Source organism: Ochlerotatus camptorhynchus, unplaced genomic scaffold, assembly GCF_037179485.1.
Source record: "Ochlerotatus camptorhynchus isolate MF236.1 unplaced genomic scaffold, CSIRO-AGI_Acam_v1.1 ptg000417l, whole genome shotgun sequence".
Lineage (NCBI taxonomy): Eukaryota > Metazoa > Arthropoda > Insecta > Diptera > Culicidae > Ochlerotatus > Ochlerotatus camptorhynchus.
The window spans coordinates 706638-722239 of record NW_027040903.1 but is presented as its reverse complement, the minus strand read 5'-3'; the positions used below and the strand labels follow the sequence as shown (position 1 = coordinate 722239).

The window sequence follows — 15602 nt, the reverse complement described above, 5'->3', positions numbered from 1 at the left end:
ATTTGGTGAATCGTAGTAGTGGTACAATCCAGTAGTAGTGGTGTTGCCATGTGGTACACTGAAAAATTGCAATAGAAGGTTAGTCACCAAAGTTTTCGAGCCGCTCCGTCTGTCACTTCGTTTGTGCTGGTACTCTCTTCGGTCCCAAGCTAATCGATTCACCCCTTGAAACATAGGAAAAACCAATAACCCCTCATTTTATCTGTCAAACTTTCATAGCGAATCAAAACAAACATTGCGTAGTACTAGAATTTCGACTAGAATGGTGTACGTTAATCGTTTGCTTGGGACCAATAGGCTAGTCAAGTAGTGAGCCAATTTAAAATCGTTAGTTTCGTATTGATTGTTGTCTGATCTGGCAATAACAGCAACCGTGGGTGGTCAATCGTGCTTAAGCTCAATGAAGGCATCGGAGGAATACTGATTGCTCATGCCCACTATTTTAAATCTTTTGCCCTGAAGTGGGAACAACAACATTTTAGTTTCCATCCAGATTGCTTTAATACCATTGTTCACATCACTTACATTAACTCATGTTGTTTTAACCATTTTTGTTAAGGTCAAGTTATGGTTCGCACACTTTTTCGTTTTGAACTAAGGAATAAGCAACAATCAATACGAAACTAACGATTTTAAATTGGCTCACCACTTTAGTAGCCTATTGGTCCCAAGCAAACGATTAACGTACCCTATTCTAGTTGAAATTCTATTACTACACTATGTTTGTTTTGATTCGCTATGAAAGTTTGACAGATAACATCAGGGGTGTGTGGATTCATGCAGAACATGCAGGGGTGAGTGAAATAGCTTGGGACTGCTTGGGACCGTTGTTCTGGTACTGAGTGAGCCAAAAATAATAATGATTTTCTTCGGGACCTACTAGTCTTAGAGTTACCTCTATGGTACTACCATAGAGGTAACTCTAATACTAGTAGGTCCCGAAGAACCGTGCTCAACTTTCGGTCCCAAGCTAATCGATGCACCCATCGAAACAATCCCAGGCCCGTCCCTTTCCTTGCAATTTTTCACTGTGCCTGATTATATCCCCATTGATATTATAAATCTGCCAGCAACGTTTAACATGCATCTCTCTTAAATAAGTTTCCAACAAACAATCGTTCCAATCCCCAGCAGTTGCAAGGACCCAAGGACGTACATAGTGTAGGGTTTCGGTCTATCAGAATTTAGATATATAAACACACGCGTCCGTTCCGGTTCGTGGATAGACAAAAACTATTTTATTTCTGCTTCAAGGTTTGGTTAATACAAGGGTATGTTCAGCGGTAGTAGCAATGTATCTACACTCAAAGATAAATTAAATCAAAAAAGCTTAAAAAGTATGCAGATTCCCGCTTCACCTTATTGAGTCCGAGCCATGATTACTTCGGCAGTAGTCATGCATGATTAAAATCAAAATAATCTTTCCAGTATTAAATTTTATTCTTTTTCAATACTAATACATAATCAAAAAAGATTAAAATTCAATCAAAAATTATTAAAATAGAATCAAAAATGATTAAAATTTATTCAAAAAAAGATAATCTACAATCTAATCAACCATGATTAAACTGAGATTAATCTCAGATGCTTATTTTTTAGAAATAGAGGATTATTTTCATCAACTGAGTTTAATGTCAAATTGATTAAATTTCAAGCAAAATGGGAATAGTTAAATTTATCAGTGTAGGTAGGGGAATTTACGTATTCTCGGCAACCTAAGCAGCGACCTTCTTTCTATAGCCTTTTTCTATATGGAACGCACACATATGCAGTATTGATTTGTTTACAATCTTTTGCTGCCAGCTGCTCTAACAATTTCAATCGAAAGAATTGTCAAAAACTGTTTTGAAATGCTTTCACAAAGCTCCAATCTTCTCTAGTAAGAGCGAGTATTGTCGGCAACCAGTTTTTCTTCGGCAACCGTTCCATTTGAACTGCATGTAAATCTGCTGTTCTATTATCGGCAACTCGAAATCAGCTACAATTTGTAGTGCGTGTGTTTCATTTCAAGAAAACCCTGCTAGATTTATTTTTCTCAGTGGTAAAAATATAGTCAAATGGAAGCTGAAAGCATAAAGAATCGTTTGCATGCATTCAGCGAAGTGTTTTCGTAAAAAATCCAGTGAAAATAGTGTTTCAATTTGGGTTGCCGAAAATAGTATGTCATGCCGAAGCCGTCAGTTCCCCTATTTGGTTCAGGTATAGTATCTTCAAGATTAATACAAGTCAAGGTAATTATATCATAGAGGTAACTCTAAGACCTAAGACTAGTAGGTCCCGGAAAAACGTGCTCAACTTTTTGGCTCAGCTCTGGTACTCTCTTCGGTCCCAAGCTAATCGATTCACCCCTCAAAACATAGGAAAATCCAATAACCCCTCATTTTATCTGTCAAAATGTCATAGCGAATCAAAACAAACATTGCGTAGTACTATAATTTCGACTAGAATGGGGTACGTTAATCGTTTGCTTGGGACCAATAGGCTAGTCAAGTAGTAAGCCAATTTAAAATCGTTAGTTTCGTATTGATTGTTGATTATATGCTATGATCGACACCACACATAGCAGTAACTGTTCTCGATTGTTGGAGATGTAGGAGTTCGGTCGTATTCGAACAACTCTCGTTGAACATTTCAAATGGTCCTATCTGCTTTGATCGATTCTCTTCATCGACTTTCTCTTTCGGTAATAACTCAGCTGCAAAACCTTTCCCTGTTGTATTTGACGTTTTGGACGCTAGATAAGAACCTCCTTTATCAAACTATGTGGTAGAATTAGCGCGAAATCTGTTTGCACAGCAGTGGTTATGAAAAGAGAAAGTCGATGAAGAGAATCGATCAAAGCAGATAGGACCATTTGAAATGTTCATCGAGAACTGTTCCGAACCCATCATTAGGTACTGCAGCGTGACGTCACAAACGAACTCAGTTTTCATCGGCTGATCTTTTTGACAGTTCAGTGGTTCTGTTTCCAACACTTAGAAGTTACCGATTTTTTATTTGAGAATTTTCGAGGAAATGCGCGGTGAAATGATGTTGCTCGCGGTCATTGCAGAAGTGTGGTTTACATCTCACTGTAGTCTGAATTATCGAGAAAAAATCGACTAAGTCCACGTAAACAGTACCACTGAACTGTCATCCGATTGAGTTTAACCCCGACGGTGCAAAACCTTATTAGGATGGTTTGAATAGATTGAATTGGATGAACAGCATGAATGCAGTTATTCTATGTATTCAAAATGTGAGCTGTTCGAATGTTTACATATAAAAATGCCTTTCAATAAACATCTGTTTTTTAGTTAACACTCGAACTCAGAACAAGTGACTAGTGTTTTTATTTTACATACTCCGCGTCGAAAGAAGTCCCAAAAGTGAACAAAGTTAAAGGAGATGGCCGAGATCAATCCCACATATTGTACAATCCGGTAGCGGACGGAGGTGGCAATACTCTCAAACAATGGTCAAGGACTTTTACTCTTTTACCACCTTCGAATTTTTGAACTTGCTCAATGCGATGCGATGTGAAGACACCCAAACGATTTAATGTCTCGGCAAAAGCGCACTTTTCATCACATTAATATTGTTGTTCAAGTTGGACACCGGAAAACATACACGCGACATTCAATTTTACCCTCGTTCTGTACGTTAAACATAACGTCGGACATAGTGCGCTGAATAGCGCATCATTGTGCGAATACAGCGCACTATGTCCGACGTAATGTTTAACGTACAGAACGAGTGTAAATTCAATTGGCGCGTGTGTGATTTTCCGGTTTTCAACTGAAACGATAATATTGTGCAATAATAAGTAAAAACACGCTTATTTGTCTAGTTTGGTGGGAAATGTGCAATACGATAATCTCGAATACCGATTCGTAAAAAGTGGTGTACAAACTTCTAACATGCACTATATTGCTCTGGACATCCCATTTGGTAATCCCTCGGCACTGAGAGAAATTTGTTGCTCAATAAATGGACGTCAAGTTGCTCAAATTGACAGCTCCTGTCGATTGACAGTCAGAGTAGCCAACCGTTGCGCACACGGACGAAAAAAAAAAGTTGGGACGGCTAGAAGAGTTTTTTATGTGTGCCAGAGGTTCTTGCGAGAGTCGACGACGAACTAAAGAAAAAACTCTTTTTTCTCATTGTACGCCTTATTAATTTGATGTGTGTGTATTCGGAAACGGATTCTTACCGGCCCGTTGGTTAAAAGCGGTAATAAAATTGTTAAATAGCTCGTCCAGTTCCGGCAGCGATCCATCGGAAATCCACGGGGAAAGCGGCGGAAAAATTCGCGACTCGCGACGACGACACAGAAAAGTGCGGTCAGCGCGAAGGGGCCGAAGGTGCGGCGCGGTAAAAAAGATGTCTTCTGCCCTGCTACAGGAAGCCTCCTCAGCAGCCACAGCAACGAGCGCACTGACCACAACACTGGAATTGCCAAATGGATCTCCTGGAAGTCCTCAGCAGCAGCAGCAAAGCTGCAATGAGAAGGACATTTCCTATTGGCAGCGCTCTTTAGAAGTGCTTGCACAGAAAGTGATTGTTGGCGATACGGTTGTTGTGAAGAAGGAAAAGAAGAACTCGGTCCCGTCCTCGGCGCTGGTTGAGGAGGATCAGGTACTGCAACAGCAGCAGCAAACTAGTGGCAATCAGCAAGACTCTGGGGTTGAGCTGGATGCTTCCATTCCGGCTGATGTTGTTGCCGCTGAAATGGAAGGCGATGGCAATGAAGACGGGGAAGATGGCGATGCAAGTGACACTTTGGAAGCAGTGGAAAAACAACAACAAAAACAGCACGACAGTAATCTCTTCCGGCTGAGCTGCTGCTGTGGTGCTTGTTTCAACTACCGGGAAACCATCATTCAGCTGTTTGTGGAGGACTTCGAGTATAATACCCTGTGGGAGCGGCTGCAGTTGCTGATAAAAAAGTTTTACGACTTTATTCCGGAGTAAGTAGAATTGTACAACAGTCCACTGGGGGAGGGAGGGTAGACATCTTTTCCTATTAGGTTTCACTGATTCGACTTTGTTTACATACTGAATCCAAGTTAGTGTGATTTTTTTTTCCAAAACAATCATAAATTTGCCTTATTAAAAATTATAATTATAGAGTCAATTAGCAATTGAAAGTTAGGGTAAAGGTTTTAATGCATATGTTTTTGTTTTTCCTAATTAAATACCTTCTACAGTGTTGTCCGTAATAATAGCAATGTAGAACGATTTTCGTACAAACATAATATATTATGTTGTTACTTTGTTCAACAATCAAGTTGAACAATTGAGACAAAACTAAAACTATATCAAATTTTACTTAAATAATCTAAGTTTGGGAATCGTTCGGTGCAGTGAATAGTAAATGCATCCGTCCTTTAAAGTTGAAAAATGTCAAGTTGTGATATTTTTTATTTTCAAATTCTTATAAGAATGTAATGTTATGGCGCCAAATAGACATTACGGCTTATTATTTATGCAACCGAAAGAAGAGCAACCATTCGGGATAGTCTGAGCAGGAGCACCTTAATAATCAACCTAGAAATATCCTGTATTCTAGCTATAGCTATAGCTTTTAGTGCAAAATAGATTTTTAAATAATACTTTAGTTTATTTTTGAATATTTTCATTTTCGTAAGAAAAAAATTAAATCTTGCCAAATGTACCCCTATGAAGTTGTTTGTTTCTCTAATAAAAACGACTATTGGAAAGACGTTAAAGACGTATTCGGGGTATCATACAAACCACTTGGGGATAGCTATACTATCCGGGCTACTGTTCGTTCATGGTATTACATGGTTGTCATGTCGATAAAGATAATGACTGAATAGTTTCAAGTAGGGGAAATGGCTCTTATGTTGACCTATGGATCTAAGATTGCGCTCATCGCCCTGCTATTTATCAATTTTATCTAGATGAATGCTTCATTGGGATGGTACTAAAGGATATTTTTGGTCGCTATTGAAAATTTAGTCGATTGCTGAATTTATGTATGGGCCCAAATTAGGGGCAATTGAGCCGACATTACATCCATTTCCCCTATTACGTTTGTTGATTGTTGTTAAAAATAAAGTCTCAATAACTCGGTTTTGAATACCATTAAATAAAAATACTTGTGACAAACAATAAATTTGATTTATTTCGTCACAGCTAGGGTAAGTGAACCAGTTTTTGGTCCATGGTGTTCCCTAATGGTCTTATCTTGATTTTCTATTTTTATCATTTTTTTCAAATTTATTGCCAAGGTTAGAACATAGATTTTGTCATATGTCTACGCGAATAAAGCCATGAAAATTTATTCCAAATAAATTTGAGTTAGACACTAGGGCCAAAACTGAAGCACTTACCCTACCTTTATTTTTTTATTCATGTAGGAGAAATGTCGCTTAGGTTCAAAATAAAAAGAAGTGGATCCAAATGAGAACCCTGGGGCGCATCCCAGAGGTGACTGAAATGGGTTCTGAAAAAAAAAGTTTAAAAGCAAACTATTTGACTGCGATGCGTTAAATCTAGCATTTTGAATCATAAGGGCCTAACTGTGATGATCGATTTTCTCTTTGCATTACTACAGTTGAATGAACCAATAATTAATTATTTTCGAAATTTTTCCTTCACAGTATAGCAAAAGGTTGTATTATTAGCTAGCAATAGCAACATCAAACGCAATTTCAGGGCTGGTAGCGAGTCACTTTTTAGTGACTTGGTCACATTTTTACAAGCCAGTCACTAAAAAGTCTCTTTTTTAAGGCCAAGTAACTAAAGTCACTGTTTCTTGTAATCAGTCACTATTTTCAACTTTCAAGTTTTTCAAAATTTCCAGGTTTTTCAAAATATAATAAGAAAGCTATTTTAAAATGCGTTAAAAATATGCTTTTTTTTTTGGTAGATCAAAAACAACAGCAATTTACCCATACTTTTTTTTAAGACATGGCAATCAGTTTTCAAGAAACAGCTTTACAATCAAATCCATTGAATGTTTTTTTTTTTTTTTTTTTGTATAATAATTTATTTGATAAGGCTCAACCGAATTAACTTTACAGAGCCGAGGATTCTTGGTCACTATACAATACATCTTAAAACTATAGTCAAAAGGTACAACACAATAAACACTTTATCTTCCGCTATCCAAAAAGCCTCCTCCATCAGAACTGGAGCCGCTTCCAGTAGTTTCATTGTATGGCAAATTGTTGTACGCCAACGAGGGTCAGAGCGCGTCCATTGCAGCAATGGACGCAAAACGTGGTCAGCACTCACACACTCATCACGAAACGGTTGCTTTCCAAAGTCGACGACGCATCGACCGAAAGAACTGCTGACAAAGAACAATGAGGAGGACCACACAATGGTTGCTGCCGAGGAAACAGACGATCGCGTAGCACACATCGAGAGTGGCCTGCTTTTGTCGACAGCCGAGTGAACACTCCCATTGAATGTTGGAGTTTAACACTTACTTAATTTCTCAGGTAATAAAGTTAAAACTTACTTAATTTCAGTAAGTCAAAGATCTAAATTTTTTCAATATCTTGAAGTTTCGTATTCCATGTTCAAGATATTGAAAATTTTCAAAGTGTCAGAATCAAGAAAAAAATAAATAATGTATTTTAAGTTCGTAATTGTAGAACCTTTGGAGAAGTTCTGAGTAATGAAAAGAAATGCTGAGAATTTTAGTGAAGCTCCATAAACAAACTGCGGGAACATAAGGGAAGTTAATACGCTGGAAATATGGGGAACTTACTGGAAGCGGTTCTTTTAGCATCCGAAAATTTTCGGGAACTTTTATGAAGCTCCTAGAATGTCAGAGAACTTCACATGTGTCAAGCGAACTTGAGAAACAGTTTCCGTAGCTTTAGTCCAGACTTTTGGAGCAGTTTAAAGATCTATAATCGTAAATTTAGAATAATTCAGGATAGTTCCATGATGTGCTGAAAAAAAATCGAGAACCTTTAAGATGTTCCGAGAATTTTAGGGAAATTTAAAGGTGTTTACGGGAATTCCATTTATTTAATAGAATTGAGAGCTTTAGGGAAGCTTCGAGAACATCAAGACAGATTAGAGAATCAAAGGGCAGTTCAAATAATTTCAAGGAAATTGTAGAAACCTTAAAGATGTTGCGAAAAACTCAGGGAATTTCCGGAAACTTCAGCAAAGCTCCGAGAGAATTTCTGGAACGTGATAAAAATTATATGAACATCCGGAAAACGTGAGAGTATTTTAAGCGTGTTATACTATGGAGATTTCAAGAACTTTAAAAATGCGAAAATTTAGCTAAATTGATTAGAGAAAATCAACAAAGTTCCATTAATTAAAAAAAGCGAAAACTTTTAGCCATCAGAGTTATCTTCAAGCAATTCCAGAGAACTTATTATAAATTTAGATACTTTTAGATAGTTTCATGATATTCAGCGAAGCTCCGAGTATTTCAAGGATGATCAGATAGCTTCAGAATCATCCCATGAACTTAAGCAATTTAGCAGAGACTTACAAGGAGTTCCGTGGAATTATGGGGTATTCCATGAATTCTATGATTGATCCGGAAACGTTAGAAGCGTCAGGGAATTATGAATATATAAATCAGAAATTTGCCGGATTATTAAACAAATTTAGAGAAGTCCTATAAAGTTCAGGGAAGTTTAAGTATTTGATGAGAAGTATTGTGAGCATCCGGCTAGTTTCTCAAACTACAAACGAACTTCAAGGCAGTTTTATTGATTTCGGGATTAATTTGGGAACTTTCAGGTAGTTCTGATTTCCATTGAAATATTCTTCAACATTTCAATATAGCTATCCTTCTAATTCAGTTTTCTTTTAGTTTTCCTCGGAATTACCTTAAAATTCTCCACAATAAGAAAGCCTTTGGATCTGAATATTCATTGAATCAATTTCAGAATCCCTTTTTGAATCTCACTCCTTCCCTTGGCATTCTACTCACATTGTATTTCCTTTTAGTATTTTCAAAAAGCTTCCAAGGACTTATGCTCCGGATTCGTTTTCTTTCACAACTTTATAAAATTATCCTCAGAAGGCCATTGGAATTTTGCTCTGAAGGATTGTGCTCCTCAGAAATTTTCAGAGTTTTCATTAAAATTTGCTTTTAATTCAATTCAGGGTTTTTTGAAATTTTACTCAAAACTTTCAGGTTTCACAAGAAACCTTAAATTCATCAGAACTACCTTAAAAGCAGGTTACATTTGATGTTTTTCTGAAAGATTTTTTCCCAGAACGTCATTGAAATGAGGTCCTTAGAAATTATAATAAAATTCCACGAGCTTTTAAAACTGTGCATAGATTTTTACTACAGATTCTTGAAAATTTCTTGAAGTATTATAGTTTTTAAGTCGAGAACTAGTTCAAATTTAAAATTTCTAGGAAATATGCATGTTCAAAAAAAAAAAAAAAACATTTCAAGCCTCTGTTTTTTTTTTTTAATTTATTTGCTCCTGAATATAAGTTCACTGTGGAACTATAAAGTTCAAAGTGTGAATGTAAATAACGAGAAACATTAAATGCTTGTATTCTAAAATTCATTTTGTTCTTTAAATATCCTTAGTAAGAAAATTATTAAATTCTCTGAGCCTTCCAGGTATTTTAAGGAAAAATAAAATTTCCTGAGGATTCTAGGTTTCCAGGTTTTTGCAGTTAGTAGGCACCCTGACTAATACCGTGGGTTTGGACATATCGTACATAAGTGTTTATGAGATACTTGTTGAATAAGTTTAAAACATCAAACATTTATTTTCTCTTAGGTCACTTTTTAGTCACTCGTTTTACAACTATAAGTCACTATTTGGTCACTTATTTCTACAACATGGTAACTAAAATCACTATTTTTGACAGCAGTGATCGCTACCAGCCCTGAGTATTGAGCCTGAATAAGACAGTTCTTGGATGAATTAAAGCATTTATTTCTGAACTTTGTGCTTACCGGGTTCACAAGATTAGCATTTTAGAGAATCTAAAATACTTTAATCCAATACAACTTACGTCTCACATGATGTAGAATAGGTCCCACAAAGCTCTACGGATTCGTATAATAAATCAGGACATTGCACAAGAATTCATGGGGAATGTAGAACAACTGAATATCAAACATGATATGATGGGGTTCCACGAACGTTGCTCTTGTCGCCTGAGTCGACCGGGTGCTGTATGTTTGATCTCCGAGTAGGTTGTTGGTGAGTGCAGAGTTCTTACGACAGTCATAAACATGTGCCGCAAATTGAACGGATAAAGTAGGTCCTCTGCTGACATTTTTGCTTCAAATACGTAATGTAGGTATTCCAAGTGCAATTTGAATCAAACCAGACCCCAAGGTACTTGTAAGACAATGATTGGATAATGTTTCTGCCCAAAGGATTAAGCTGCATTTGGGCTGGATACCGCTTTCGAGTAAACACCACCAGTTCAGTTTTCTGCGGCGAGAGTTCGATCCCTAGATTCCTAGCGCAAGAAGACAAGTTATCTAAGGAACTTTGCAATGGTCCTTGCAAGTCCACGGCATGTGGACCTCTCATGGAAACCACACCGCCATCTGCAACTTGTCTTAGTGTGCATTGTTCTGCCTAACAGTTATTGATATCTGCCCATGTAACTAATCCTTGAAGGTACCAGTAGTCCAAGAGAAAAGTTCATTTGCTTTTCTGACAACGAATTGTACAAGAAATTATTTAAAATTCCAAAAATTCACAGACAGAATTTCAATGAACAATGAATCAAAAACCCCCTTACTGTCCAAGAATAGTGAAGCCACTTGCTCCTTGTGCGCAAAGGCCAATTGAATATTTGTGGTAAGACAATCGTTTGTTCCTTAGCTCTTGCGGAACCCAAACTGTGGTATTTTATAGCAAGTTATTTGATTCGACCCACCGATCGAGTCTCCGAAGGATCATTTTCTCCAACCATTTCCTAATGCACGAAAGCATAGCAATCGGTTTGCCAGGTTTTCGAATGGCTATTACTGCATAGGGTTGAATGGAAACGAAAGCTTCTGGCAACGGTGCCCATAGGTTCCCCGTAAGCGGGTGGACGCAGATAAGCAAACGACCTCCCTCTATTCTTTCTTTTGGCCGCTGAATGAGTATACCTTTAGGCGAATTCCGGTATCAGAAATGTAAGCGTTTCGTTTTGTTGGTTCATACCTATAGGCTACCTTTAGGCGAATTTACACAACGACAACTAATCGTATTGCCTTGTTCGTTCATTCGCTAAGCTGAACACGCTGTGGCTGTTTGCTGAGGATGGTGTTTGCTTATCTTTCACAAAATATAATGGTTTAGTAAAACAATCAAAAATGTACATATATACGATTAGATAAAATTGATTACCTGTTCCATTAACAGGTTGGATATGCGGACGAGACGCCTCTGGCAGGAATACTGCATATTTCCTGATTATGTGCAGCATTTTCCAATGATGATAAACTACCGGGTTCAAGGTTTCACGGTTTTACCGGTATTAGGTTTCTCAATACCGACAACCGTTTTTGAAAAATATACCCGATAATACCGACAACCCTAAGTACTGATTTGCTTTACCCGTTATATTTTGCTTTAAAAATACACTAACCTGCAATTACTAGACAATACTGCTATGGAGCAAGAGTGCCCATTTTAAAATTTTACGTTCTACAGTACTTTCCCATTTTTGTCAGCCCATCTGAAATTTTAGGCTGACAAAAACGGGAAATTTTCTTTTTCAATATTTCAACCATCAAAATGATTTTAAAATCAATTTTAACCATTATTTATCCACTATTAATGGATTTACTGATAAATGTTTACTATTCTTACATCAAAGGGTACACCAAATGTCTCGAAAAGTTTGCGTAGGGTTTTTTGAGCCGGTACGTACCGTTCGGTTTCCTTAAATTCCGCTTGTTTTTTAGCGTTGCAACCAAGGCTGAACCTTTATATCTCAGTATCAACGTAAATACACTACCCAGGAGCAGGGCTGGCAAATGTCATTTTCAATGAAAGATCTCACGCGATATTTACAGAGATACTTCTGTCACTATCATCAGATGAGAAATGTTGATGTCAAAGCCGTATGACAATTTATCTCATGAATGTTTCCTCTCGTGATAGTGAGAGGACCTGTTTTCTCATTTTCACATGACGGCCGTGATATTTACCAGCTCTGGCCAGGAGCCGTCCCGAGATGTTCGGTATGATTCTGGCTACCACGTTGATGGCCTTCGCTGCCTTCGCGTAGGCGTATTCTACGTGGCTAAAGGGTGATACGGTCAAAATTTGGTCAAGGGAAAACGCGTGTAAATCGCTGAAATCGTTTATTTAAAAAATCAAATTAAATTTCTTTTTCAAGTTCAATTAGTATAAAATTCAGAAAAATATTCAGTTAGGCTTCCGCTTTTCCAAATCCGAATTGCCGGGCCTTACGCTTGATCCCTGCCATCAGATTTTGTACAGCCACCTTGTCCACCTTCTTCGCCGCAGAAAGCCAGTTTGCCTTGAACTGCTGCTCGCCCTTAGCAGTTTTTTTGGTCTTCTTTAGGTTCCGCTTGACAATAGCCCAGTATTTCTCAATTGGGCGGAGCTCTGGCGTGTTGGGAGGGTTCTTGTCCTTGGGAACCACCTGCACGTTGTTGGCGGCGTACCACTCCATGGCCTTTTTACCGTAATGGCAAGATGCCAAATCCGGCCAAAACAGTACGGAACAACCGTGTTTCTTCAGGAAAGGCAGCAGACGTTTATTCAAACACTCTTTCACGTAAATTTCTTGGTTGACAGTCCCGGAAGCTATGAAAATGCTGCTTTTCAAGCCACAGGTACAGATGGCTTGCCAAACCAGATATTTCTTTGCGAACTTTGACAGTTTCATGTGCTTGAAAACATCTGCTACCTTTCCCCTTCCTTTTGCCGTATAAAACTCCTGTCCCGGAAGCTGCTTGTAGTCGGCTTTGACGTAGGTTTCGTCGTCCATTACCACGCAGTCAAACTTCGTCAGCATCGTCGTGTACAGCCTCCGGGATCGCGCTTTGGCCGTCGTATTTTGTTTATCATCGCGATTTGGAGTCACTACCTTCTTGTAAGTCGATAGTCCGGCTCGTTTTTTGGCTCGATGCACGGTTGTAGACGATACACCCAGCTTACTTGCGGCGTCTCGGAGAGAGAGGTTATGGTTTCGCTTGAAACTACCGGCAACTCTCTTTGTCGTCTCAGCGGCTTCCGGTTTTCGATTTCCCCCCGATCCAGACTTCCTGGCTGTCGACAAACGTTCCCCAAACACTTTAATTACATTTGTAACGGTTGATTTGGCAACTTTTAGCGATTTTGCCAACTTTGCGTGCGAGTAGCGCGGATTTTCGCGATGCGCGAGCAAAATTTTGATACGCTGCTCTTCTTGCTTGGACGGCATTTTGACAACTGAAGAGTGAATTCCAAAATCAAAATAGGAGCAACATTCTACACACACACACACCTTCAAAATGAGGGGTGTTCAGGTTTTTTAAATGCAAAATTGAAAGAAATACGTCAAGTTGATATTGACCAAATTTTGACCGTATCACCCTTTATTCAAGCAAAAAGGTCGTCGACCATCACTCCCAGGCATTTCAACACCCACTTCTAGTTTACTGCGTGCTCCCCAACGGTAATTTCTGACCGCTGCAGCGCTTTAAAGTTACCGATCAATACCACCTCGCTTTTGTTGTGAGCTATCTGCAGCTTCGCTCCATGCATTAGGTTTCCAATTATGTCGACCGCCTCGGTCGCCAACATTTCCATCAATTCCAGCATCCGCAAAGCCAACGATCTCAACTCGTTTGGGTAGCTGCAGCGTTAGACCACCTTTTTAAATCACGTTCCAGAGCGTTGGACCAAGGATGGAGCCTTGTGAAATTCCCACCGTGATTCTAATCGATCTCTGTCCCATATTTGGCTCTTAGATCAGAACCCGGTTCTGGAAGTAGCGTCGGCCTCCCAGCTAGAGCTGTTGAACGCATTCTTGACGTCGATCGTTATCACAGCGTAATATCGATCTCCTCTCCACTTCTATTTCGACGCCTTCTCGGCTCTCTCGACAACTGTCCGAATTGCATCCACTCTTCCTGTTTCGAAATCCGAACTGCCTCTCCGACAATCCTTGCTCACTCTCCGTGTATTTCGTCAGCCTGTTTAGGATGATCCTCTCCAAGAGTTTTCCGAGTGTATCCAGCAGGCACTGCTACGAGTTGCTCGTTGGTGACTTTGCTTCGTGCTTCGAGAAAAGCCCTTCCACGATGACTTTCAGGTTCTCTAAGCACATTTCAGCGGGTATGACTTGACATCTGATCCTCGTCATCACGACACGCTGTTCTCGTGCTCTGTACTGCCACAGGATTCTGTTGGCCGATGCCATATCGGATTGCCTGATGGTCACTATGGGTATATCCTTCACACACTCTCCAATACATGTTTTCCACCAGCGACGGACTGCAGTCCGCATAAAGTGACGTCGATAATGGATTCCCGGCCATCTCTGCGTTAAGTACTGGTGGTGCCTTTATTGAACAGCCTAATTTCCAGCTTCGCCAGAGCTTCCAACAGAATGTGCCCTCTTGCGTTGGTTCATCTGTTTCCAAACTCCACTGCCTAAGCATTGAAGTCTCCTCCTCAGCTCATCGGTAAGTCCAACCAGCGTCTCGTAGAACTGCTCCATCGTCCTTCGGGTGCGTAGCAACTGCATATGAATATTCCGTTAATTTTGGCGATCATGAAACCTTCTTCTTGAATGGGGTATCTGTCCATAACTTGTATTGTAGCCATCCCAGCTCTATCCGCCACCTAGTTACCTTTATCGGGAGGGACTCGATACAGCTGTGTAGTGTCGCATTGTTGCGTGTCATTTGGAGTGAAATGCTTGAGAATTCATGCTTAAAAACTACAAAAGACAGCCCTATGGGGTTGTACGCAATGGTGACGTAGGACTACGTGGTCTTATATAATAAATTTTACTGCTTATAATCTCCTGCAGTTAACAAGGAGTTTGTGTTTTATGTAGGAGTAGGAATTTGAGCGGGGTTCTCTCTGTTTATGCGCTTTAGTATTACGCGCTTGACATAGATGGCTCACATCAACTCACGAAGAGCTACTGATTTTGGAGTACAGCACCACACCACGCGGTGATTGAATAAACACCGTTTGATGAGCCCGGATGGAATTCAACTTTGAAATCTGTGTTAGGGAAATCGCCTTTCGCAGAAAATTTGTGATGATTTTAATTATCATAGCAACAATTGCACATCCGTGCAATTTTCAATAGTGACATTTTGAAAAATGATAAAGTCTTAATTTTAACGGATTCGTAGAAAAATTCATATCGATTGGCGTATTAAAAATTAAAATCCATCATCTCTGGATCAAAATCAGACCACTTTCATGCCGCGACCGACTTTGGTTATTGGAAGCGCACTCCCAATGTTGCCTTAAAGTACATGGTATGTTAGTTTTAAACATATCAAGATAGAGCTGGAATTAGGCGTAACAGCTTTTGTGAACAACAACATAACCGTCGGGTAGAGGAAGTCTCACACTAACTGATGGTGATGTTGCTTTGCGTGGGCGAGCCTTGACTTTCAAAACATCATCGCAAGAAATCATTGTTTACAAAAGCTGTTA

The 15602-nt window shown here is 39.2% G+C and overlaps 1 protein-coding gene across 1 annotated transcript in view; it reads left to right on the top strand.

Annotated features, from left to right (window-relative positions):
- Positions 1 to 4066: 4066 nt before the first annotated feature.
- Positions 4067 to 15602, top strand: part of LOC135711059 (uncharacterized) — a 58834-nt gene continuing 47298 nt past the window's right edge. The window contains exon 1 of the mRNA XM_065233803.1: positions 4067 to 4949. Within this exon, the coding sequence (XP_065089875.1) occupies positions 4363 to 4949 (587 nt within the window). The 5' untranslated portion in view covers positions 4067 to 4362. The remainder of the gene's footprint in view (positions 4950 to 15602) is intronic.